Below are 22,902 nucleotides of genomic sequence, written 5' to 3' on the forward strand. Positions count from 1 at the left end.
AACATAATCCTCTCCAGTTTCAGTTATAGCCACTCCCTGAAAGAGGTAGTCATACTGAAAGTGGAAGCTGTATCTTTGATAAATGTGGAGTTCTGCTTGTTAGTGAAATTTTCAGAAGGGATAAATGTTGAGGGAACCCCACAAATAATCCTGCATAGCCCAGCAATGTAATTTGTTGGTGGCCTGGGGAAGGTAGAGTGAGGATTAGGTTCCAGTCCTGGCTCAACTATTGTGGACTAATTAAGTATTCTCATGGCTTCTATTCACTGTAAAATGAGATGATTTTTCGGAGCCCACTGACAGTCAAACGGTTCTTGAGTTGGGAGTGAGGATTGAAAGAAAATTAATAAACCAACACACTACACATGGGATCTTTTCAAGAGGGCTTCGAGTAGAAAACTAGTCACCAGTTTATTCCAATAATCCCTTTTCAAGTCAGAGTAAAAGCACCTCAGTACAATGAATGAATCCACAGGGAAGTCAAAACTTCTTTACCTCGACCACCTGTCTGTGTGATCCTCACATAAACAAAAGGTGTGAACTTGACAAGGCATCCCACCTGCTGTCTCAAACAAAAGGAGGTAGACTTGGCAAAACATTTGCTTATCACTGACCCCAGGTGAAGGCCAGGGCCAAAACCTGTCTTTCCGCTGAGATCTAAATAACAAAGCAGCCTGACAGACCAGCGGCTCCGCACCATCATTGGTATTAAAACACTTTAAGAAGCACCAGGTGGCATTTAGATGTATCACATGTTCAGCATTTCCCAGCACATGGATCCAATGGGAGGATTTGGGGAAGATGTCCTCACAGTACCTTAGCCTTTGTTCTCTGGCCTAAGCATGCCCTGGGCCCGTTTCCAAAAGTCTCTGCTGCAGCTGGGCAAGTTACCAGCTGTTCCCTGTGACTGGCCTCCTCTTCTGCAAGCCCCTGTCCAGACTCCATCCCATTGACAATATACTGCTTTCTCGTAAAGGCAGGCAGTACTGACTGGTGTGTTAGATAGCACCAAGCTATCACTGATGTGTTTCTAAGCTAAGACTAATTTCTGCATAGGCTACTAGGACCCACATACTTGGGAGTCCCTGCTAGCCAGAGGGCCCAGGGCCCAATCCATCTGGAATGGGTGCTTTCTCATCTGCAGGGGTTTGTGCTGTGCTTCTAAGTGGGCTAGAGAGTCCCACTTCTACAACTATCTCCACCAGCAGGTCCACTTTCTTTTCCTGACATATTTATTGCTCACTCCCCCTGCCCTTTGGGAGCAGGGACAGACTTCTCAAATCCCCTGAGGGAGCTGTTTCCACTCCTAACCCTGTGTGAAAAGGACACTGGCATATTTAGATGAAAGCAGACCCAGAGGGAGGCAAGACATGATTTCAGGTAGGAGAAGTTGGTGCAGAGCCTATTGAAGACCATTTCTAAAAGCTCTCATACTGTCCTGTGCAGTGAGGGCACTTGACAGGTGTGCATTGGTGTGTGTTGAGGTGCAGTAAGGACAGAGAAAAAGCAGGAAGGGTAGCAGGACAAATGCCACCATTTCCAAAGCCAACTGTGGAGAATGTGTTATATGCCTAGGACTGGACAGAAGAGAGATCAGTTCCATGTGTCAGTGTGCATAGACACCAGACACAGATCTGAGACTGATTCTTTGTTCTTATTTGCAGTTGCTGTCTTGGCAGAGAACAGTCACATTAAGGGGCTGTTGCAACACCATGGGGTAAATGTCCAGAGCATTGCTGATGTGCATCCAATTCGAGTTCAGCCAGGCCGGATTCTTAGTCATATATATGCCAAACTTGGTAGGTCATGGAAGTATTGGAGTATATTGGGAAAAGGGCCTTTCCAGGTGCTAGGTTCGGGTGTGAGGGAAACTTTGTTCTAAGTTCTGAAGAAGACCTGGGGGAGCACTAAGTAGGCCAGCCACTTGTCTCAGTCCATTGTGAAGAAGAATGAACAGACAAGCAGATTTCCCTCAACCCATATAGCCATAGGAGGGCCTTTGTTTGGTAGTTCCCTTGGAGAATAAGCACCCCCATTAAAAGGTCACAGTTGAAAGAGCTACTGGTATCTTGATATGGTTTCTAATTGTGACCTGTGGTACCCCAAAGTGCTCACTTTACCCACTAAAGTGGGAAGCACTTCTCTTTTCTTAAAATCTGAATAATTTTTTTAAAATAAATAACTAAATTCAATCTATCAATAAATAAATTCAAAGTCAATCTTAATAAAGCCCTTTTAATAATTCTACTCCATATAGTTGAAACTGCTGTTCATACCCATGCATGAAGAGAGGAGACAGGATATATTTCTCTGTTCAGTTTTGTCCCACTTTTTAAAAGGCCATGGTATTAGGAAGACAAACCCCATAGTCTATTGTCTGACATAAAAATAAGCCCAGCCTTAGCCTAGGTCACCAGGAATAGCTTGTACTTTACTTTCTCTAACTCCAGTTTCTCCTTTATATCTCAAATAGGACGAAATAAGAATATGAAATTGAGTGGTCGACCATATCGGCACATTGGTGTTCTTGGTACCTCCAAACTCTATGTAATTAGGAACCAGATCTTCACTTTTACACCCCAGGTAAAAAGAGTGGTCATGGCAGTGCATACCCTGGATTTCAGCACTGGGAAGGCAAAAGCAGGTGGAACACCATGAGTTCAAGGCCAGCCTGGTCCACATGAGTTCTAGACCAGCCAGAGCTATACAGTGAGAAACTGACTCAACACACACTTAAGAAAAAAAGTGGGGGCAAGTAGAAAACCAACCGGCATCCTCTTGTTAGGTCCTCTTTTCTGTCTGGTAAGCATTTCTACATCAAGCATGGAAGAATTTTACATGCATGGGATCAGATGGAGATAGAGAAAGTGCTCAGTTCATGTTACTTGAATCAAATTGAGTATGCGTCACTCCCAGACATGAATTCACATTGCTTTCCCGTATGACATGGCACTTGGCTCATATCGCCCAAATTTAATAGTCCCTTACCCTTGTGAAAGATGTCACTGGACCCCCAGTATGACAAACAACCAGACTGATTTTCAGGTCCCCAAGGTCCCTCCCGAGATTCAGAATGCATTGACCGTCTTCAGAACTTATCTTCAGAATTTTTGTTCCTAGAGAAAACTAACCTAAAGGAAGTACATACTAATTGTTATCCATTTGAACACCTAGAGATGAACAGTGTGGTCATTTTGCCAGTGTGGGCCATAACATGGACGGACCCCTGCCTACATGCACATGCGGTTAGTTGTGAGGCCTTGCCTCAGTAGCTGCCACTTTTGAATTTTGCAAACTCTTTTTCTTAGGAGCAAATTCCAGAAGCAGAGCCGAGCAAACACTAGCACAGAGGTCTGGAGAACAATTGGACTTTCATTGTTATGCAGCAGTACCTTTAACTGGCGTTAAGCAGGCATCAGTTAGATGAGCAGTTCCCAGTTCCCCCTCACCTGGGAAGTGTTTGCTAACCCAGGTCCCAGAAGGAGTAGCAAATACAGCCTCTTGATTTGTTTTGTGTGGTCAACAAGGTGCCTATATCCCCCATGGGAGGAAGACAGGTCTGTTGACAAACCTTTCCTTTCATACCAGTGTAGCTACAACTCCCAGGCAGGTGACAGATTGTTATAGTCTCATCCCGGGAAAATTGACCTTCTGGACAGAAGACTGAGGCAATACTGAAACCCTTCCCCGACATCAGGTTCAGGATTAGTGCTTGCCTTGAGTGGTAGGTGCTGTGTGGGAGAAAGTAAAGGGTGACCCCTGACTTGGCTCGTTCTAACTTTCAGTTCACTGACCAGCATCATTTCTACCTGGCCTTGGACAACGAGATGATTGTGGAGATGCTGAGGATCGAGCTGGCTTATCTGTGCACCTGCTGGCGGATGACTGGCCGCCCCACACTCACCTTCCCTGTCACACACACCATGCTCAGTAATTCCATGAATTTCATCTTCTGGGTCATGGGCTCTTATCTAAGTGTTTAGGACAGTTTCTGTGGACTGTGCCAAATGCTAAAAGGGATCCTTAGCAGTTTGACTTCTTTGTGTAGGGAATATTTCATACCATAAGGGTTTTGATTGGGTTGGTGCTAGTGAGACTATTTCAGATGAAGAAAACTCATTCGTCATTTTTTTTTTTTCCGTAGCAAGTGATGGAACTGACATTCATCCTGCAGTTCTTTCTACAATTAGAAAACTGGAAGATGGATATTTTGGAGGTGCTAGGTACATTGGGATTTCTTTTCACTTACTAAGAATAACATTGACATTTCTGAAAGTCTTTAGCTGTCCTTTTCCCACCTTTTGCATCAATTTCTAGACCCAAACACACATGGTTTTAGAGTAAAAAGGAAATCAAAATTAATCTACTTTTACCTCCCCAACCTTCTGGTACTCCTGCTCCTACTTCCCAAGTGCTTGGATTATAGACGTTGCTCCCATGCCCAACTTTGCGATTGAATTTCTTGGCTTGTATAGGGCCAATATACATTTTTGACTCCTGAAGAAGTGCTACCTCTCTGTTGAAGAGTTTCATAGTAGTCTGTCTGCACTCCACCTGTATCTCTAACGTAGTCCCTTCATGACAGAGTAAAACTGGGGAACCTGGCAGAGTTCCTCACCACTTCATTCTACACATACCTGACCTTCCTGGATCCGGACTGCGATGAGAAGTTGTTTGATGACACCAGTGATAGGAACTTTAGTCCTGACAGCGAGTCAGACCTGGGAGGATACTTGGAAGATAGCAGTCACCAAGGTACATTGTGGCAAACAAGTGTCTGTGAATTGGTGGTTGAATTTGTTTAAACCTTGGTACTATGATAAACTTCCCTAAGACCCAAATGCAAAACAATCGACAGGTAAGCTTAAAAGCAAAAGAACAGAAACAAGGCTTCTAAAGATTCTGTTCACTAAAATGAATAAGGGGCTGGTTTGAGAACCTAAATTACACTGGTGCCTTTGAAAACAGGGCTTCATAAGTCCAGTAGGAAAAGTCTCAAGCATAGGACTATTCATAAGTTGCTTTTTAAAATATTATCCATTTATTTATCCTCTCTCTCTCTCTCTCTCTCTCTCTCTCTGTGTGTGTGTGTGTGTGTGTGTGTGTGTGTGTGTGTGTGTGTGTGTGTGTGTGTGTTACACCATGGCATATATAACATATATGTAGAGGTCAGAGGAGAGCTTTTAGGAGCTGTTTCTCTCCTTCCACCATGTGGATTCTGAGTATTGAACTGTTGTTGGTAAGTTTGGCCGTAGGCACCATTGCCCGCTGAGCCATCTCACCAGTCCTCTTTTTGTTTTACTTCTTTTTAAGATGGTCCACTTGCCCCTCAGACCTCTGTGAGTTCATTTGCACCAGCTGCTCCTGGTGCTTCTTTACAGGGGTTTTCGTAGCTATTTAAAAGTCAATCCTGACCTGAAAGTTAACCCAATGCTTCATGCATGTTATACTGCTGAGCTGAACCCCCAAGCCCTGACAAAATACATTGTTAAAGGAGAAACACATTGTTTGACTTTTGAAAGGAATGGTGAAATGGCCTAGTTTTGATTAGATGTGAGTGGTGAAACCCCATGTGTATATAACATGTGTTAATCTGAACATGGTTTTGGGTCAAAGTGACCTGTTTTTACTTTTAGATAATATTTGTAATTGGTGCAGAAAGCTCCATGAAGCTTAGCTCATGAATTAAAAGACAGGGTGTCGGGTACTGTTCTTTCTGTTGTTTTCATATTCTGCAGCTCATCTCGGGATGATGTGACTTAAACACGATCTCATTCTGGATTTCCTTGGCCTAGCATGAAGATTTTTTTCAAACAGTAAATTTGTACACGCATATGACATACGTGTCACTAACTTGATTCTCTTGGTGTGTGAGTAAAGATGCAAATAGATAGTGCTAAATGTTGTCTACTCCATGGTGCGTTTTCATTGATTCTTTTCCTTGGCTCTCTAACTGTAGAAAGCCAAGATGAACTTGACCAGTATATCGACCACCTTCTTCAGAGCACATCCTTGAAGTGCTACCTGCCTCCTCTTTGTAAGAAGTCGGAAGACAGCCACGTATTCAGTGCTATCCACTCCACTCGGGACATCCTTTCTGTGATGGCCAAAGCGAAGGGTTTGGGAACTCCATGTATGTTATTAAGCTCTTCTGTCTGTTAAGATATATTCTTTGATGAGAGTAATGTGTGAGTATAATTGAAGTCAATCCCAAAAGACAAGATAGGCTCAACTTAGATATACCCCCATTCAGCTCTTCTACATGTTTCTTCTCCAGATTTCTTTTTTTGTTTCCCTTCAAAACAGGGTTTCTCTGTGTAGCCTTGGCTGTTCTGGACTCCCTGTGTAGATCAGGCTGGCCTCAAACTCACAGAGATCCACCTGCCTCTGCCTCCCTGACTGCTGGGATTACACCACACCCAGCTCCTCCATATTTCTAAAATAGTATGTGTTTACTTCTATCCTTTGAGACAGAGGTGCAGGCAGAAGCCCATGCCTGTTCTGCTTGCAGCCAAGGCAAAGGCCAGGTGAGGCCCAGGCCCAGGGGGCTGGAGGACAGGCCTTCAGATGTGTTAACCAATCTGTGCCTAGACATCCTCCTTCTTTGACTCTTTTCAGAGAGTCCTCTAGTTTCCTGCCCTCCTGAAGGAGGCAGGCACCATGCTGTGTGCAGAAGAGGAGAGCTTCTAGGGAGCTCACTGCATCTCACACACTGTCTCTTCAGTCTTCTTTAGTTTTGTCCCCTTGAGCCCCTCACCAGTTCCAGAAGTACCCAGGACAGCAAATTCCTGAGACTTCTGAGGATTCTTTTTCTCTGCCTTTTAGGTTTTTTTTTTTTTTTATTTTTGTTTATTCACTTTATATCTCAGACATAAACCCTTCCCTCTTTTCCTCCCAGTCCTACCCTCCCTCCTTGTTCCCCCTATCCCTACTCCTCTACTCTTCTGAAAAAGGGAGCACCCTACACTCTCACTCACCCCAGCATGTAGAATTGCATCAGGACTGAGCTTATCCTCTTCCCTTGTGGCCTGGAAAGGCAGCCCCACAAGGGGAAGTGATCAAAGAGCAGGTATCATAGTCCATGTCAGAACAGGCTCTCACTCCCCTTACTAGGTGACCCATATGAGGACCAAGCTGCCCATTAGTTACATCTGTGAAGAGGGGCCTTAGGCCCAGCCCATGCATAGTCCTTGGTGATTCAGTCTCCACAAGTCCCTCTGGGCCCTGGTTGTTTGGCTCTGTTGGTCTTCTTGTAGTACACATGTCCTCTCTGGGTCCTCCTCCTCGCAACTCTTCTACAAGGCTCCCTGCACTCCACACAATGTTTCACTATGGATCTCTGCATCTGTTTCCATCAGGTACTGGGTGGAGCCACACAGGACAGCTATACTAGGCTCCCATTTGCGAGCATAGCAGAGTATCATTAGTGTCAAGGATTGCCTCTCCCATTGGGTGGGTCTCAGGTTGGGCCAGGCATTAGTTGGACATTCTCTCAATCCTTGCTTTATTTTTGTCCCTGTACATCTTGTAGGTAAGATAAATTTTGGGTCGAAGTTTTTGTGGGTGGGTTGATATTCTCCTCCCTTCACTAGGAGTCCTGTCTAGTTAGGTGACCTCTTCAGTCTCCATGACCCCTGTTACTGGGAGTCTCAACTAGAGGCACCTGAGCATTCTCTTAAGGCAAGCCTGACTGGTTAATTGATTCTCCCATTTTATTATTGGAGTTTTCTGGCCCTGTCTCTTCTAAATCACTCATCTTTCAACCTTTATCTTTCGTATTTCTGAAAATGTTGCTATTATCTTCTTTCCTTTTTTTACCTGGTTTTGAGGATTTGTGTTTTTGTTTGGGTTTAGTTAGGTGCTTTTGTGGTTTTGGCTTTGGTTTTTGGTGACATTATTTTGTTCTGTGGTTCAGGCTAGCCATGAACTCAGTTATATAGTCTAAGCTGACTTTGAACTTCTAGTCCTCCTGTAGAGTCCTGACATTCCAGATGTGAACCACTTTAACTTACTTTATAAATCCCTTTTAAATATGAATTAGTGAGGAAGATAGAGAGATGGCTCAGTGGATAAAGGGTTTGCTGAACAAGCATGAGAATCTGAGTTTATATTGCCTTGCACCCATGTAAAATCCAGACATAACAATGTACAACCATAATTCCAGCACTGCAGCTGTGCAGCAGGAGTTGGGGGTGGGGCAGGAGGCAACTTCCTGGAGCTAAATGGGTGAACTCCAGGTTCACTGAAGAGATCCTGTTCAAAAAATAAAGTAGAAAGTAATAGAGGAAGACACTCAGCGCTAGACCCTGTCTTATACACACATGTATGCACACATAAAATGTACACGAGCTACTTCTGGGTTTTCTAAAATGTGATATGTCCTGGAAGACAGAAGCATCATACTGAATGACTACAGATAATAATAGCATCCAAAGATGGTGAAAAGTAAAATCCGTAACAACCAACAATGCTAGAGTGAAACTGGGCAGGAAACCCAGACACCTTGATCATGAAATCCTGTGCCCTTGGACAAATGTTCTAGCTTCTCTAGATCTCAGTTTCCCTACCTGGAAAACAAAAGAGAGGAGTAGGAGTGGAGTCAGGCATCATCTATTTTTAAAATCTGTTTGCCATTCTAAAATGCCCATACCTACCAAAAGAAGGGCTTTATTATTTTTTCTTCCTCACAATAGCTTTCTTAATTCTTTTCTTTTCCAGTTTTCCCCATGACTTTGCCAACTAAAGTTCTAAGTGGACACCGTAAATCACTGAATCTTGTTGACTCCCCTCAGCCACTCCTAAAAAAGGTAAAGTATTTGGGGTAGTTTGTTGTTGTCGTTTTAAATGTAACACTTGATAATAGTTAGTCCCAAGAACTATCTCAAATGGTAGGGCTTAAAGAGCATATATATATACATACATATATATATATATATGTATATATATATGTATATATATATATATCCCAGAGTTTCAAGTGTAGACGCTCTAGATGTTGATGTGAATCTAGCACTTAGTTATCTGGAATTCAGTTTGCACCATTGCATAATTTGAGTCTGGTATATACCTTCAGGTTTTGCCTGGAGCAAACTGTCTCTTATTGCCTATCTACCTGGTCATCAGAACACAGCAGTGATAGAAGGAATATACTTAATACACACCTGAGCCAGCCAGAGCTCAAAACAGAGCATAGAACTTATTACTCATACTCTTTGGTGTGGTTTTTAAGACAGGGTCTGTTTTTGGCCCAGTCTGACCTTGAAGTCACAGTCCTCCTGCATGGGCCTGCCAAGTGTTTATTATAAACATGTACACCACAGAGGGCCTCTGAAAGACTCTACCCTGCAGGGGATCAAAGCGGATGCTGAGACTCATAGCCAAACTTTGGGCAGAGTGCAGGGAATCTTATGGAAAAAGGGGAAGATAGTAAGACCTGGAGAGGACAGGAACTCCACAAGGAGAGCAACAGAACAAAAAAAAATCTGGACCCAGGGGTCTTTTCTGAGACTGATACTCCAACCAAGGACCATTCATGGAGATAAACTAGAACCCCTGCACAGATGTAGCCCATGGCAGTTCAGTGTCCAAGTGGGTTCCCTAGTAATGGAAACAGGGACTGTCTCTGACATGAACTCAGTGGCTGGCTCTTTGACCACCTCCCCCTGAGGGGCGAGTCAGCTTTACCAGGCCACAGAGGAAGGCAATGCAGCCACTCCTGATGAGACCTGATAGGCTAGGGTCAGAGAGAAGGGAAGGAGAACCTCTCCTATCAGTGGACTTGGAGAAGGATATGGGAGGAGATGAGAGAGGGAGGGTGGCATGGGGAGGAGACAAGGGAGGTGGATATAGCTGGGATACAAAATGAATAAGAAAATTAAAAAAAAAATAAAGACCTTTTGAGGTAAAAACATAAAATATACATGTACCACTATTCCTGGCTTCTCCATACTCTTAATATAATGAGATTCCTCAAGACGTAAAATCTTAGGTGTTCATCTTATTTTTACTATTTTATTTAGACATCTCTGATTTATCCCATATGAATCAAAATATCCAAATGTTAATTGGAGAACATTTTAATCTAATTATATTTTTAGGTAATTTTAAATGTGCACTTTTATGTTGTTTTGCATTTTAAAAGGTGTGTCACTGAAAGCTGGGTGTGATAGCACAAGATTGTAATTCCAAAACCATGGAGGAAGAGGAGGAAAGATTACAAATTTTCTGTCAACTTGAGTTACATAGCAAGTTCTAGGGAAACCTGGGCTGCATGATAAGACCTTTTCCAAGAAAATGAACAAATATTTTATTAAAGTATAACATATAGACAGGCTTATGAGTTCAATTACTTATCACTGAGTCAATATCCATTTGTCTTTGGTCACGTTCTGTGCCTCCTACTAGTGAGCCACACCTCATAGTCCAAAGATAACTGCTAGGGCCTGGGAGTGTGGCTCATTAGGAGACTTCTTGCAAGGCCCTAGATTCCATTCCCAGTATATGGTGAGGAGGGACACTGCTGCCATGACTTGTCGCAGCAGAAGTTGGCTTTGTCTATTTCTGAACTTTGAATAAATAAAACTTAGGTATGTTTTAACCTGTTCTCTCTAGTTCCTTGCGAATGGTGGCCGACATAGGTCACTATCAAATATGGTACAAGTGCATAACTGATATAGTGCAAAAGACTTCCTGAAACCATGAAGCCTAGCATAGTGCTAACATTCAGAAAGAAAGCTGGTGTTTCACTTTATGCTCGCATTTTCAACCCCTTCCCTTGCTTTTTGATTTTTATGTGGCCAGACTCCTGAATATGACTACCAGTGGCCCAGAGATGACTGTGGTGAAATGGACTGTGAGAAACTAGTTGGGCAACTGAAAGACTGCTCAAACCTACAGGACCAAGCAGACATTCTGTACATCCTTTATGTAATAAAGTAAGTACCTTAATCTCTTTGGGCTGTTATAACAACACATCATCAGCTGGCCTAAAGAACTGAAGTGTGTCTTTCAGTTTTAGAAGCTGGTAATCCAAGATAACAGTGTCTGGTGATGGCCTACTTCCTCATGGATGGTACCGATAGGATGAACCTATCGGGCATTTTGTAAAAGGGAGGTAAAAGCTCTCTGGAGCCTCTCATGTAACGGTACTATCTGATGTATTCTGAGAGTTCTTACTTCATGGCCTGGGAGCTTTCCAAAGCTCCATCTCCCAATACATCACTCTGGGGTTAGGATTTTAGTGCAGGGATTTGAAGGGACACAAGTGTTCAAGCCATAGCAGTGAGGTTATGGTCTTCGCCATGTTGAACATAGTTCTCTATAATTGTTTCTCCTGGTCTCCTGGCATTCCAGCAGTGCCGGGCCATGTTCATATTCACTCAAATTACCCAGGATCACTACACATGAGAGTTCTATCCCTTTCTTGGCCTCTTGATGCTGGTCTTCCATGAAAAGTCTGGGCAAGGCCAGAATACCATAGTGATGTGTGAACACTAGGCTTTTGTTTCAGAAGACATGGTGTAGTCATGTTCGGTTGGACTGGATCCACTTGGAGAGGCCCAGAGTGACTAGGAATGTCCAAACACCTGGCAAAATGCACATCCATCCATGCCTCAGCTAGCCTTGACATTCTAACCTTTATCTTTGTATTTTTCTGCCTCTTGCCAGGGGTCCCAGCTGGGATACCAATCTGTTTGGACAGCATGGAGTCACTGTTCACTGTCTTCTCAGCGAACTCTATGGAAAAGCTGGCCTAAACCAAGAATGGAGTTTGATTCGCTACATTTCAGGCCTGCTCAGGAAGAAAGTAGAGGTCCTGGCTGAGGTCAGAATAAGCATGCCTGCCCGTTTGCTCTCTCTAGTACCATGCTTTCTTCTTCCAATCTTCTAGTTATGGCAGCTCAAGGCAAGGGCCTCTTACCGATAAAGGGACTTGGGGAACTTAACCTAGAATTTAGCAGGTCCTCTCCTGACTCTTTGTGGTTCAGGACAGAGAGGAGAAATGAAGAAATTCTCAAAACAATTTAATTCTTTTAATTCTTTCTTAACTACAGAAAGTTTTATGAAGTAATCACATGCAACAAAGCACTTATTTCCATGTCACCATACAGAGATTATTAACACATATGTATGTATGTATGTATGTATGTATGTATGTATGTATGTATGTATGTATCCCTGAGGCCCTACAAAACCCAGAAGCACTTCCTGTGCCTTTAAGCAAATGTTCTGGTAATGTGCTAGTCATTGCTACATGTGAGTGCTGAGGAGTCCATAAGCTGGGAACACAGTGTGCCTAGTAATTCGAACATTTCCTATCTGAGGCCTCATCCTGCCTTTTCTGAATACAGTAGGGAGTCCAGGGAGTTTACGCTATAGTGGATGGGTAGGTCAGGCCAGGGGCCATACCTGGGAGATAGAAAGATCACAGGGATCCAGTGCTATATGGGTTGCTCAGCCTACGTTCTAGGTTCGAATTTCTCAGAAGGGTAATGTGGATGGATTATGAAGTTCATAAAGGAAAATTTCTGGTGCTCTTGGCACTTAACCTTCTCAGTTAGCTTTGCTTCATTTATTTTCTTTTGTATGCCTCCCCCCACAGGCCTGTGCAGATCTGCTGTCCCACCAGAAGCAGCTTACAGTAGGCCTGCCCCCTGAGCCACGGGAGAAGACTATCTCCACGTAAGTCCCTGCTGGATACCCTCTAGTCTGTAGAGGAGCACTGAGAGAGCATTGCACCATTGGGGAAGGGTGGCAGTAGCTTTGGGAAGACACTCTGTCATGTGGGTGCTTGTAGTGTGGAAAGCAGGGAACTTTCACTGAGAGCAAGGAGGCCCTGTTCTGAGGTACTCATTGGTGTTACCTGACTGCTCTTTCCTAGGCCTCTTCCCCCAGAAGAGCTCACAAAACTCATCTATGAAGCCAGTGGACAGGACATCAGCATTGCTGTCCTCACACAGGTTAGGTGCTGATACGGGAGGGGCAAGCTAGGCCACGGCCTTCCTCAGAGTGCAGGTAGGCTCCTCAGATTTCCTGAAGCCCTGTTCCCATGTGTATCTGCACCAGGAGATCGTGGTTTACCTGGCTATGTATGTCCGGGCCCAGCCTAGCCTCTTTGTAGAGATGCTCAGACTCCGGATTGGATTGATCATCCAGGTAATGGCCACAGAGCTGGCTCGGAGCCTGAACTGCTCAGGTAAGAGGCCATGGCTTGCCACGTCCGCCATATCAGCCCTACCACAAGGCCTCTGTGTTCAGGGAGGCACACTCAAGCACTTCCGAATAGGCTTCTACTCTGGGTGAGCTTAGGCTCTCCCAGGTTCCTTTGTGAGAAGTAAAGTTCCTTTCTGTCAGGCCACATAGGACAGTGTTCCTCAGTGGGGCAGGCAAAGCAGCAGCCATGTTTTCATGAGAAACTTTGCTGTACCTGACAGCAAAGCTCCAGTGATATCCTCACCCTAAGATGTCTCCTTCCACTTAATAATACCATCACTGAGAGAAATGCAAACATCATGCAAAGCACATTCCAACAGCAGGGAACAGTACGATGTGAAAAATTCTATGTCTAGGAATTAAATTTGCCTGGACTGACCTCAACAGAGGTATTTGCATTCCGCAAGGGCCATTGTCTTTTAGACCTGAAGCACCAGTGAAGGAATCCCGAGCAAGGACACCTGCTATTGCCTTTTACATTGTCCTCTCCCAACCCTAGCCACCCGCCACCAGCCCGTGTCTGGATCTCTTATAAGATCTTTGTTTGCAGGAGAAGAAGCTTCCGAGAGTTTGATGAACCTCAGCCCCTTTGACATGAAGAACCTCCTGCATCACATCCTGAGTGGGAAGGAGTTTGGTGTGGAGAGAAGCGGTGAGTCAGTGCAGTGAGTGCTTCCTGGGGGAGCCAGATGCAGGTCAGCACCAGTGTCAGCAGTTCCCCTCTAAGGAAGGGATCACAGGTTTTCCTCTTTCGTTGGGGTGAACCTGAGGCACGGGCTCAAGGTTCTTGCTTTGAGGGACAAGGAGCATCCTCACGGGGTTGCATTTCTTTGCAGGTTACAGGGGTATGACCTGTGTGGGCCAGTTCCCTCACTTCATCCCAGCGTTACTCAACTTAGTTTTTATCTGTCTTAGAAATCTGCTCATGGTGCTAAGAAATCTCATCACCCAAGTCCTGGTGTGATTCTTGTTCCCAAATGTTCCCTAATTATAATTGAAGCAATTATCATTTCTCCTCCTCATAAAAAAAGCTAAATGATTCTCAGACACATTGGTGAATTTATTTCATCAAGCCAACGAAACACACTGTGGGCTATCATTCCTTTTATTTAATAAGAAGGACATTGGGTACTTTGTATTTTTCCTGAGTGTGTGCCAGGCGCAGACAAAGCCACATGGGGCAATCAGCTGTCTATTTGTGGTTTTCTGCTTTCTGAGGAGCAGTGCTCACAATCCCTACCGAAAAGTAAATTAGAGTTATTTCATGTACACAGTCCTTGAAATGCAAATAGAAAAGATAAATATTTAAGGTGTTCTGCTCATCATAATAGTGTACATGGTTTGACAGATAGTTGTCAACAAATGTAAAGCTATATAGATGCTTACAAAACCAAGAACTGAGGAATGTCATTTGAACAGCGTTACATGTCTAATCATGAGCAAGGACAGAAGATGTATTATCTTTTTCAAACAGCATTTCTTCATTGTCTTGTAATTGTTCTGTTTTTATAAGCTTGGAAGCTAGTTAGTAGGCTTAAAATTCTGACTAAATCCCAGAACTGCTATTTCCAACAAACACTTTCCCCCTAAGACAGTGTCATGGGGCTTTCCATACCCTGTTTGGCTTATTTTCCATCCCTTCAGTGCCACTTCTCCCTTGCCCCTTCATTGGATCTCCTTGGTGGCTTTTCCCCATTCAACTGCCCCTCCTGCCAACCTTCCTGGCTTCAGCAATGTTCTATAGAAACATTACCTACCAGGGGTCTTTTCTGAGGCTGATACTTCAACCAAGGACCATTCATGGACATAACCTAGAAATGGCAGCTCAGTCTCCAAGTGGGTTCCTTAGTAAGGGGAACAGGGACTGTCTCTGACATGAACTCAGTGGCTGCCTCTTTGATCACCTCCCCTTAGGGGGCACCAGCATTGCCAGGCCACAGAGGAGGACAATGCAGCCAGTTCTGATGAGACCTGATAAGCTAGGGTCAGATAGAAGGGGAGGAGGTCCTCCCCATCAGTGGACTTGGAGAGGGGCTTGGGAGGAGATGAGGGAGGGAGGGTGGGATTGGAAGGGGATGAGGGAGGGAGCTACAGCTGTGATATAAAGTGAATAAAGTAGTTAATATAAAAAATAATAATTAAAAAAAGAAACATTGCCTACCAAAGGAACAGTGAAATAGGAGGATAATGTGTACATACACCCATATCGAGCACCCATTAGGAGGGCTTCCTATGTCAACAGAAAGATTGTTTAGGTTTTATCCAGCAGACAGATTTAGACCAAGAAGAATTCCAAGTTAGCAGTGATAGGATCACATTTGCCCTTTAGGATAATCCCTTCTGACCATTATCTTAGAGCCCATACACATAGGGAGCAGGGGCAGGGACAGGTGGTAAGTCCTGAGGTTGATGGTATATGATGGGAGGAGATATGGTGTGGAGCAGTTGGAAGAGCCTTCTTGCCCCTGTTCCATAGCAGCACTATGTGCCTGGCTGTGGCAACAGTTTCCATAGCACCCCTGAGCTCTCGAGCCAGCTCCAACCCTGCTTCCTCCCAAAGGCCTGGGTGGGGATCTTCTCCCTGCCCTGGATGCTACTGTACATGTGCCCCCACACCCATATTCAGACAAGGCCCTGATGAGGATGCCTCAGCAGTTGGCTCATAGCCACGGCTACCTAAGTTCTAAGCCCTTCGCTAGAGTGTGCAGCATTTTTGTCATTCCCCTGGGAACAGTGGGCATTAGAGAGCTTGGCAAGGTCAGCGTGGATCCTACTCCTTAGTCAAGATGAACCCTGTAGAAAAATCACAGACAGAATTGGATGTTCCTCGTTCTGAGCTCAAATGGCATGCAGTGAGTAAACATGTGAGACAATATGGAAAGCCGTGGGAAAAAAAAAAAAAAAACATTCACGGAATGTTCAGAAGCAGCTAAACATATTTACATATCATGTATAGGCATGTCATGTGTGTAATATAGAGTTCATCTTTGGACATATATGTGATGTTGTTGTATAAGGTAAAAATATAATCTATTCTTAGGGGAAAACTGGCAGGATGATGTCGACAGATGTTACTTCTGGCTTCCTTAGGTGGTCTCAGTTTTCCACAGAGAAAATGTGTTTTATATAACTAAATGTGTGTGTGTGTGTGTGTGTGTGTGTGTGTGTGTGTGTGTGTGTAGTTTTCAAAACCAATTCTGTCAGCCAACATTTTTCTACCACTCTCGCCTGTACCTGCTGCTTCAGTTATACCCACACACTTGAAGAGGGGCATGGGAGGAGATGAGGGAGGAAGGGTGGGATGGGGAGGGAATGAGGGAGGGGGCTACAGCTAGGATACAGAGTGAATAAACTGTAATTAATATATAAAAATAAAAATGTATTAAAAATATAGTAGTACCCACACTTTCACACAGACCTTCAGGCCTCATGTGGTGAGCCTATGCTACCTTCAGCACTGCAAGCCCAAGCCTGGCTGGGACAAGAAAGGTCTTTCTCTCATCAAGTTTATAATCAAGTAGAGAAGAGATGCAAACCTCAGAAATATGTTACCCGTGTTGCCTCTCTCCAGGCAGGTGCAATAGATTCCCTAAAACCCACATGTGTGTGTTTTTCTTTAAGTGCGCCCAATTCACTCTTCCACATCCAGCCCTGCCATCTCCATCCATGAGATGGGTCATACCGGAGTCACCAAGACTGAGAGGAGCGGCATTACCAGACTGAGGAGTGAGATGAAACAGGTAAGGAGACCTAAGCACGGCGGCCACAATGGAGGGTTATCAATGGTTCTGCTGCCAGGGCTCACCTCAGAAAGACAAGGGCATGAAGCTTAGGCCTGCTCTCTGTAGAAATTGTTGGATCTGCACACGGCCCTGTATCCCAGGTAGGTACCCCAAAGCCATTAGCAGGCACCCAAACTCACCAATGTCTAGCCTTAGTGTGATGTTCCATGTACATCCTGGAATATTTCCTTGTCTGTATCTGTTTCTGTATCATCTAAAAAAGTAGAGTCGTGGAGCTAGACATCTGGATCAGAGTTAAAAGCCCCGGCTGCTTTTGGAGAGGACTGGGTTCAGTTCCCAGCACCAACATGACAGCTTTTAACTAGCTCTCTATGACTCTAGTTCCAGGGGATCTGACACCCCCCTCTGGCCTCTGCAGGCACCAGGCACGCAAGGGATACCCATAGTACACATGACCAAAAATGTTCGTACTGTAAAATAAAAAGTAATTTTTTTTTAAAAGCAGAATAATGTCAAAAGAGACACCCATTTCTTTATCAGACGTGTTCTCCATCTGAAATAGGGGGTGTGGAAGCAGGCGGGAGTGATTATGCTACCTGTATTTCCTAGCATCCACAGTTGTGTCTTTTCGTTGCTCACCTTAATTTCACTCACAGTAGATCCTTGTGAGCTCACCCTCCCAGGTCGGCAGCTCGACACCCTTTCGGTCCTGATGTGCCTGAGACTGTGCTAGGACAGGACCAGGCCCTAACCATGAGAAAACCTGGTCCCACACCAGTCATGCTGCCTCGCTTGCTTAGGTGTGTCAGGGAGGAGTGGCAAGCCCCTGAGGTAGGACCAGCATGCTCAGGCTTCCCGGAGTTTGACGGAAGCAGCTCAAGTGCATGTTTACTCTCTGATGTTTTTGTTTTTGTTTTTACTTTCAGATGACTAGGCGAGCTAGTGCTGATGAGCAGGTGAAATGTCTCGCTTTGTTTGTCTTTCTCTACATTAGCTGCACGCTCTTTCTGGCTTGAACACGGAAAGTGAGGCTGCAGATAAAGAATGTGGGTGTGGGTATGTGGTAGAATGGCACAGTAATTCAGGCAGCACAGCCCCAGAGACAGAGATCCAAATGAGAAGGCAGGAGAGATGACCTTGCCCTGGGCCTTTAGAGTATCCTTTCAGGGTGGCCAGTTAGTTCATTTTGTTAGAGCTTGGAAGTGAGCAAAAGAATTCCCTGTGTTCAACTCAGCCTTTGTTAGGATTCTTTGTGAGATGGTCCAGGCTCTGCCTCCATCAGCATTTCTGTTTAAAAAGAGGAAGGAAGCTAAAAGAGAGCAATATGGTCAGTGATGTCATCAATAAAAAGAATAAGGCAGTGCTACCAGATCCTGCCCTCAGCCAACCTGGGGGGATTTAACCCTGAAAAGAAAAAAAAAAAAATGTCAGTACATCATCCCCTGATATACTCCTTCCCTTTGGCTTCGGAGTCATATTTGCAATGATTTGATGTCTCTGTGACCAGGAGAGAGTAAACGGGTGAAGGCACGTAATGCACAGTGCGTGTTTGTTAGAGTGCAGACTATATGGAGTTTCATTTATGCTTCTCCTTCTAAGGAAGTGATTTTCCAAACACTTTCCTTTGTCAGCCACTTGGTGGCAGCGTCCCTCTGGTTACCCATAGCTCAAAGGCCTGCTCCAGGATGAACATGGATGGCTTCTTCCATTCAGTGTTGCCCTTGCCCTTGCCCTTGCCCTTCCTTTCCTTTTATGTTGTGTTTATATTTTAGTCATCCAGCACCAGTGTTGTGCCTGGCTGCTCATGTCAAGAAAACACTTTCTGGTCAAAAATGAACAGGTGTCATGGTGTTATAAGCTGCTGCTCATTTTTCCAAGCATACCACAGACACAGACCGAGAAGCAAACCAAGGGTACCATCTAGATTCTCAGATGAGGAAAGATGTATATGGTTAAAGGTCATCTGCCTGGTTCCCATGTACATTTAACAATAATCAGTGGGATGCCTGTTAGATGCTAGGTGTTCATGGCTAAAGGTAGACATATTCTGATCTCTGGATGTTTATGGCTCAACATTAACCGTTCACATGGCTTGGCTGTGACTTCAGAACGTGCTTCCCAGTTTGATTAAAGCCTGCTCCACAATGCAAAAGAACCTGGCACCACTTGCCTTCTAACGCCAGGCTGGGCTGCAGAGGAGCTCGGGGGCTGGCATCTGCTGCTGCTGCTCAATGAGAACCTCTCTAGGCCTGGCCTCTGCCTCCAGCATCTGTGCTTTTCGTGCTGCTCTGTGTTCCTCCACAAGCCCTGGCGTCCCTCGGTGACACCACACATGACTGAGTCGATTCTTTTTGTTTTGTAGTTCTTTCCTGTGGGCCAGGCTGTGTCCAACAGTTTGCATTCCTTCAAGTCTGCGGTAAATCTGCATTGTCGTCTCACCCCTCCCTGTGTCCTCCGCCCTGTCTGTACTGGTCGAGTTTGCTTGTGGCCTTACCTGTGTTCCCACTTCTGTTTAGGGTGGTGGTGGTGTGTGTAGCAGTCTTGGACATGAAACCAAGGGCCTCACACCTTTTAAGCAAACATTCCAGCCCTGAGCTTCACCATAGCCCTCATGCCTGACTTCTGATGGTTTCAGTAAGGTTAAAGCAGTGGTTCTCAACTTGTGTGTCGTGATCCCTTTACGGGTCAACTGCCCCTTTCATGGGAGTTGCCTACAACCATCCACATGTATCAGATATTTGCATTATGATTCATAATAGTATCAAAATTACATTCACGAAGTAACAAGGAAAAGAACTTTATAGTTGGGGTCACCACAACATGAGGAACTATATTAAAGGGTTGCAGCATTAGGAAGATTGAGAACCACTGGGTTAAGGGTTTTCAGTTGATGCTGGAGGTATTTTCCAACTATAAGTTTGAGAAAAATTCTAAAAAAGTTTAGATAATCTTGAACTTAACTTTATTTTCCATCTTATGCTCTCAGATCTTGGCTTGTCAGACTCCTCAATACTGTGTGGATGAGGCGTGTTCACCTTACCAACTCCCAGGAATTTCTAGAGTCTTCAAAACGCTGGTTCTATGCCTGTTTTGTTGTGGTGGTTGTTGTTTGTTTGTTTGTTTGTTTGTTTTACAGTGCTGAGGGAGGGTCTCAGATCTGACTAGATAGGCACTCCACCACTAAGCACCCCCCACACACTCCGCCTCCCAGCCCAGGTGCCTTTTTATTGAGTGTTGAGCTACTGCCCCCGCAACCCCCAGGCTGGCCACCACTTTCTACTTTCCTGCCCCAACGGAGGATGTGCCCCTAGCTCAAGTGGAGGCCCAGGGAATGTTCTGATTGCAGAGACAAGTCTGAATCTGCCTCCCAAAACCAGGAGGAGAAAACCAGCTGAGTCACTGATGAGTGTGGCTGTAATTACTTTTATTTGCAGGTAATTGTTGCCTTCTTTAAATGGCAGTAATGAGCCCAGCAGAATAACACAGCCTAACTGCCTTTTCAAAATAAGATCTGTTGAAGTCAAAATGAGTTCTGAGAGAAGAATCCCACCTCCTGCCCTTCTGGTGTGCTTAATATTTGGATTTTATTTTTAAACCTTTCCATTTGATGTTGCCTGTTGTGAAATGCAAGTGCCGAATAGTCCAAACAAAGATGTACATAAAGATGTGTGTTAGCCTTGTCCCAGCCTGAGGAATCCATCCAAGGCAATTGGGGCTTCCACACCTGATCTCTGCCTGTTGGAAGTCCCTCCATACTACCCCCTGAGTGGTCAGCAGCCCTGCTGCACTTGTCTTGTAGAGTCTAGAGAGGTCTAGCCTCCCACAGGGAAACACAAAGAAGATATCACCCTCTAACCCTGGTCAGCAGGTCTAAGGTGAAGGCCACCATAGCCTACCTTAGATGAAAACTCAAGATGAAGAGCAGGACAGCAGAAATCAGGTTTGAGAAGCATAGGGAGAGGGCTGAAAGCCAGCTACCTGATTGCTAAGCAAGGAATTCTAGCTGACTTTCTTTCTTGACTTCCTGATACTTTCTCCCTTTATATGTATGGCATTCTCTGTGGTATTTGTCCTCTGGGTAGCTGATGGGCACTTCTCCGTGATGATGCTCAAGTAAAGCAGACCCTCAGGCATTTGCCCTGACCCCAGATTCTCCTTCCTTCTTGTCCATCTCACCTTCTCTGACAGCTCCTCCAAACACTCTTGTAGCTTTGCATGCCTGGCCAGTGGCCTCTTAGAGAGTGGCCTTCAGGGTGACAGCTGCCCCCCTGTGCATTCATTACAGGGGGGCAGGGACTCTCAGAGGGTTCTGTGTCTTCACAGAGTGAGTGGCTGCAAACAGCTCCCCCAAGACCGTTATGTCTGCATCACGTAGGATCAGCTGGGGCAACAGGGCACAGGTAGCCCTCAACCCCTGATGCTGTTGTAGCTGCTCTTGAGCTTGACTGTGACAGCCTAATGGCAGAGCTCACACCTGTACCTGTGAGCTCAGGGTCTCCTGGTGTTATACTACCTCTTAGGGCCTGGGAAGAATTAAGCTACCAAAAAAGAACATGAAAAACTCAATCCAACTCCAGTACCTGACAAAGTGGAGTCACGGAGTCTTGTGCCCTTGGCTGGGTGACATGTGGAGAGAGATTCTGACTAATTTGCTGAGCTGGCCTTTAAGATGGCTAGCTTTTCTTTGGTGGTACCTGCTTCTGAAGATCATATGGTATCTGTCTTACAGAGGTCGAGTAACCCATCCTCCCCGACGGGCACATCATCTACAGACTCCGGAGGACAGCACATGGCCTGGGGAGAGCAGCAGGGCCAATGGCTACGCAGGAGAAGGCTGGATGGGGCAATCAACAGGGTACCCATGGGATTCTACCAGAGAGTGTGGAAGATCCTTCAGAAGGTAAGGGGATGTACTAGGAGACCTAGACTCCAAAGAAAATGAGGCAGCCCCCAACTTTGACACAGTTTAGGATCATAAAATACTAAAGATAGTTTGGACAAAATTGCCAGACAGGACCTGCAGCCCTAACTCTGGATCTACATTGGCCAGCTCCTAGCTTGAGGCTGACAGACATGGTATCCATATCATTTAGCAACATGATGAGGTCCCTAATACCGGCTAGGTCTTCAGAGGTGCAAAGAACAAAGGATTCTAGCCTGGCCCTAGAAGCCATGTGCCCTGAAGGCATACTCTTACTCCTGTCCTGGGACACACTTGTTTCCATGGTTAGAAGGTAGAGATCCTAGAGGCCCCACCCCTTAGCCAGCTGCTCGCTGCTCCTGGTGGCAGTAAAATAGGTCTGTGCTTCCCATCAGCTGAGGGTCTGTTCAAATTTCATTGGACTTTATGGTTTAAAGTGGATCAAAGACCTCAACATAGAACCAGATACACTAAATCTGTTAGAAGAAAAAGTGGGAAAGAGCCTGGAACTCACTGGCACAGGAGACAACTTCCTGAACCAGTAGTACAGGCTCTAATATCAACAATCAATAAATGAGACCTCATGAAACTGAAAAGCTTCTGTAAAGCAAAGGACTCTGTCATCAGAACAAAACTACAGCCTACAGAATGGGAAAGCATCTTCACCAACCCTATATCTGACAGAGGGCTAATATCTAGTATATATAAAGAACTTAAAAAGTTCAACAGCAACAAATCAAGTAACCCAATGGAAAAAAATTGGTTACAGAGAACCCAAGCTAAACAGAGAATTCTCAATAGAAGAATATTGAATGGCAGAGAAACACTTAAAGAAATGCTCTGTGTCCTTAGTCATCAGGTAAATGCAAATCAAAATGACCCTTATACCCATCAGAATGGCTAAGATCAAAAACTCAAGTAATACATGCTGGAGAGGATGTGGAGAAAGGGGAACCCTCCTCCACTGCTGGTGGGAATGTAAACTTGTACAACCACTTTGGAAATCAATCTGGTGCTTTCTCAGAC

At 44.9% G+C, this 22,902-nt stretch overlaps 1 protein-coding gene across 3 annotated transcripts in view; it reads left to right on the plus strand.

The window, feature by feature from the left end:
* Positions 1 to 22,902, plus strand: part of Phka2 (phosphorylase kinase regulatory subunit alpha 2) — a 77,566-nt gene that overhangs the window by 50,664 nt on the left and 4,000 nt on the right. The window contains exons 15-31 of one of the 3 annotated variants that reach the window (XM_055615727.1): positions 1,665 to 1,799; positions 2,474 to 2,583; positions 3,786 to 3,930; positions 4,145 to 4,223; positions 4,586 to 4,755; positions 5,960 to 6,133; positions 8,719 to 8,807; positions 10,801 to 10,934; positions 11,668 to 11,824; positions 12,602 to 12,681; positions 12,881 to 12,959; positions 13,066 to 13,195; positions 13,763 to 13,864; positions 16,834 to 16,952; positions 17,882 to 17,911; positions 19,318 to 19,371; positions 21,685 to 21,855. In XM_055615727.1, coding sequence (XP_055471702.1) covers positions 1,665 to 1,799; positions 2,474 to 2,583; positions 3,786 to 3,930; positions 4,145 to 4,223; positions 4,586 to 4,755; positions 5,960 to 6,133; positions 8,719 to 8,807; positions 10,801 to 10,934; positions 11,668 to 11,824; positions 12,602 to 12,681; positions 12,881 to 12,959; positions 13,066 to 13,195; positions 13,763 to 13,864; positions 16,834 to 16,952; positions 17,882 to 17,911; positions 19,318 to 19,371; positions 21,685 to 21,855 — 1,958 coding nt within the window. Of the gene's footprint in view, positions 1 to 1,664; positions 1,800 to 2,473; positions 2,584 to 3,785; positions 3,931 to 4,144; positions 4,224 to 4,585; positions 4,756 to 5,959; positions 6,134 to 8,718; positions 8,808 to 10,800; positions 10,935 to 11,667; positions 11,825 to 12,601; positions 12,682 to 12,880; positions 12,960 to 13,065; positions 13,196 to 13,762; positions 13,865 to 16,833; positions 16,953 to 17,881; positions 17,912 to 19,317; positions 19,372 to 19,941; positions 20,470 to 21,684; positions 21,856 to 22,902 lie in introns of those variants that run through there. The other 2 variants (XM_055615729.1, XM_055615728.1) reach the window with 2 other exon arrangements.

The sequence above is a fragment of the Psammomys obesus genome, unplaced genomic scaffold, assembly GCF_907164565.1.
Source record: "Psammomys obesus unplaced genomic scaffold, mPsaObe1.curated_primary_1811, whole genome shotgun sequence".
In the NCBI taxonomy this organism is placed as follows: Eukaryota; Metazoa; Chordata; class Mammalia; order Rodentia; family Muridae; genus Psammomys; species Psammomys obesus.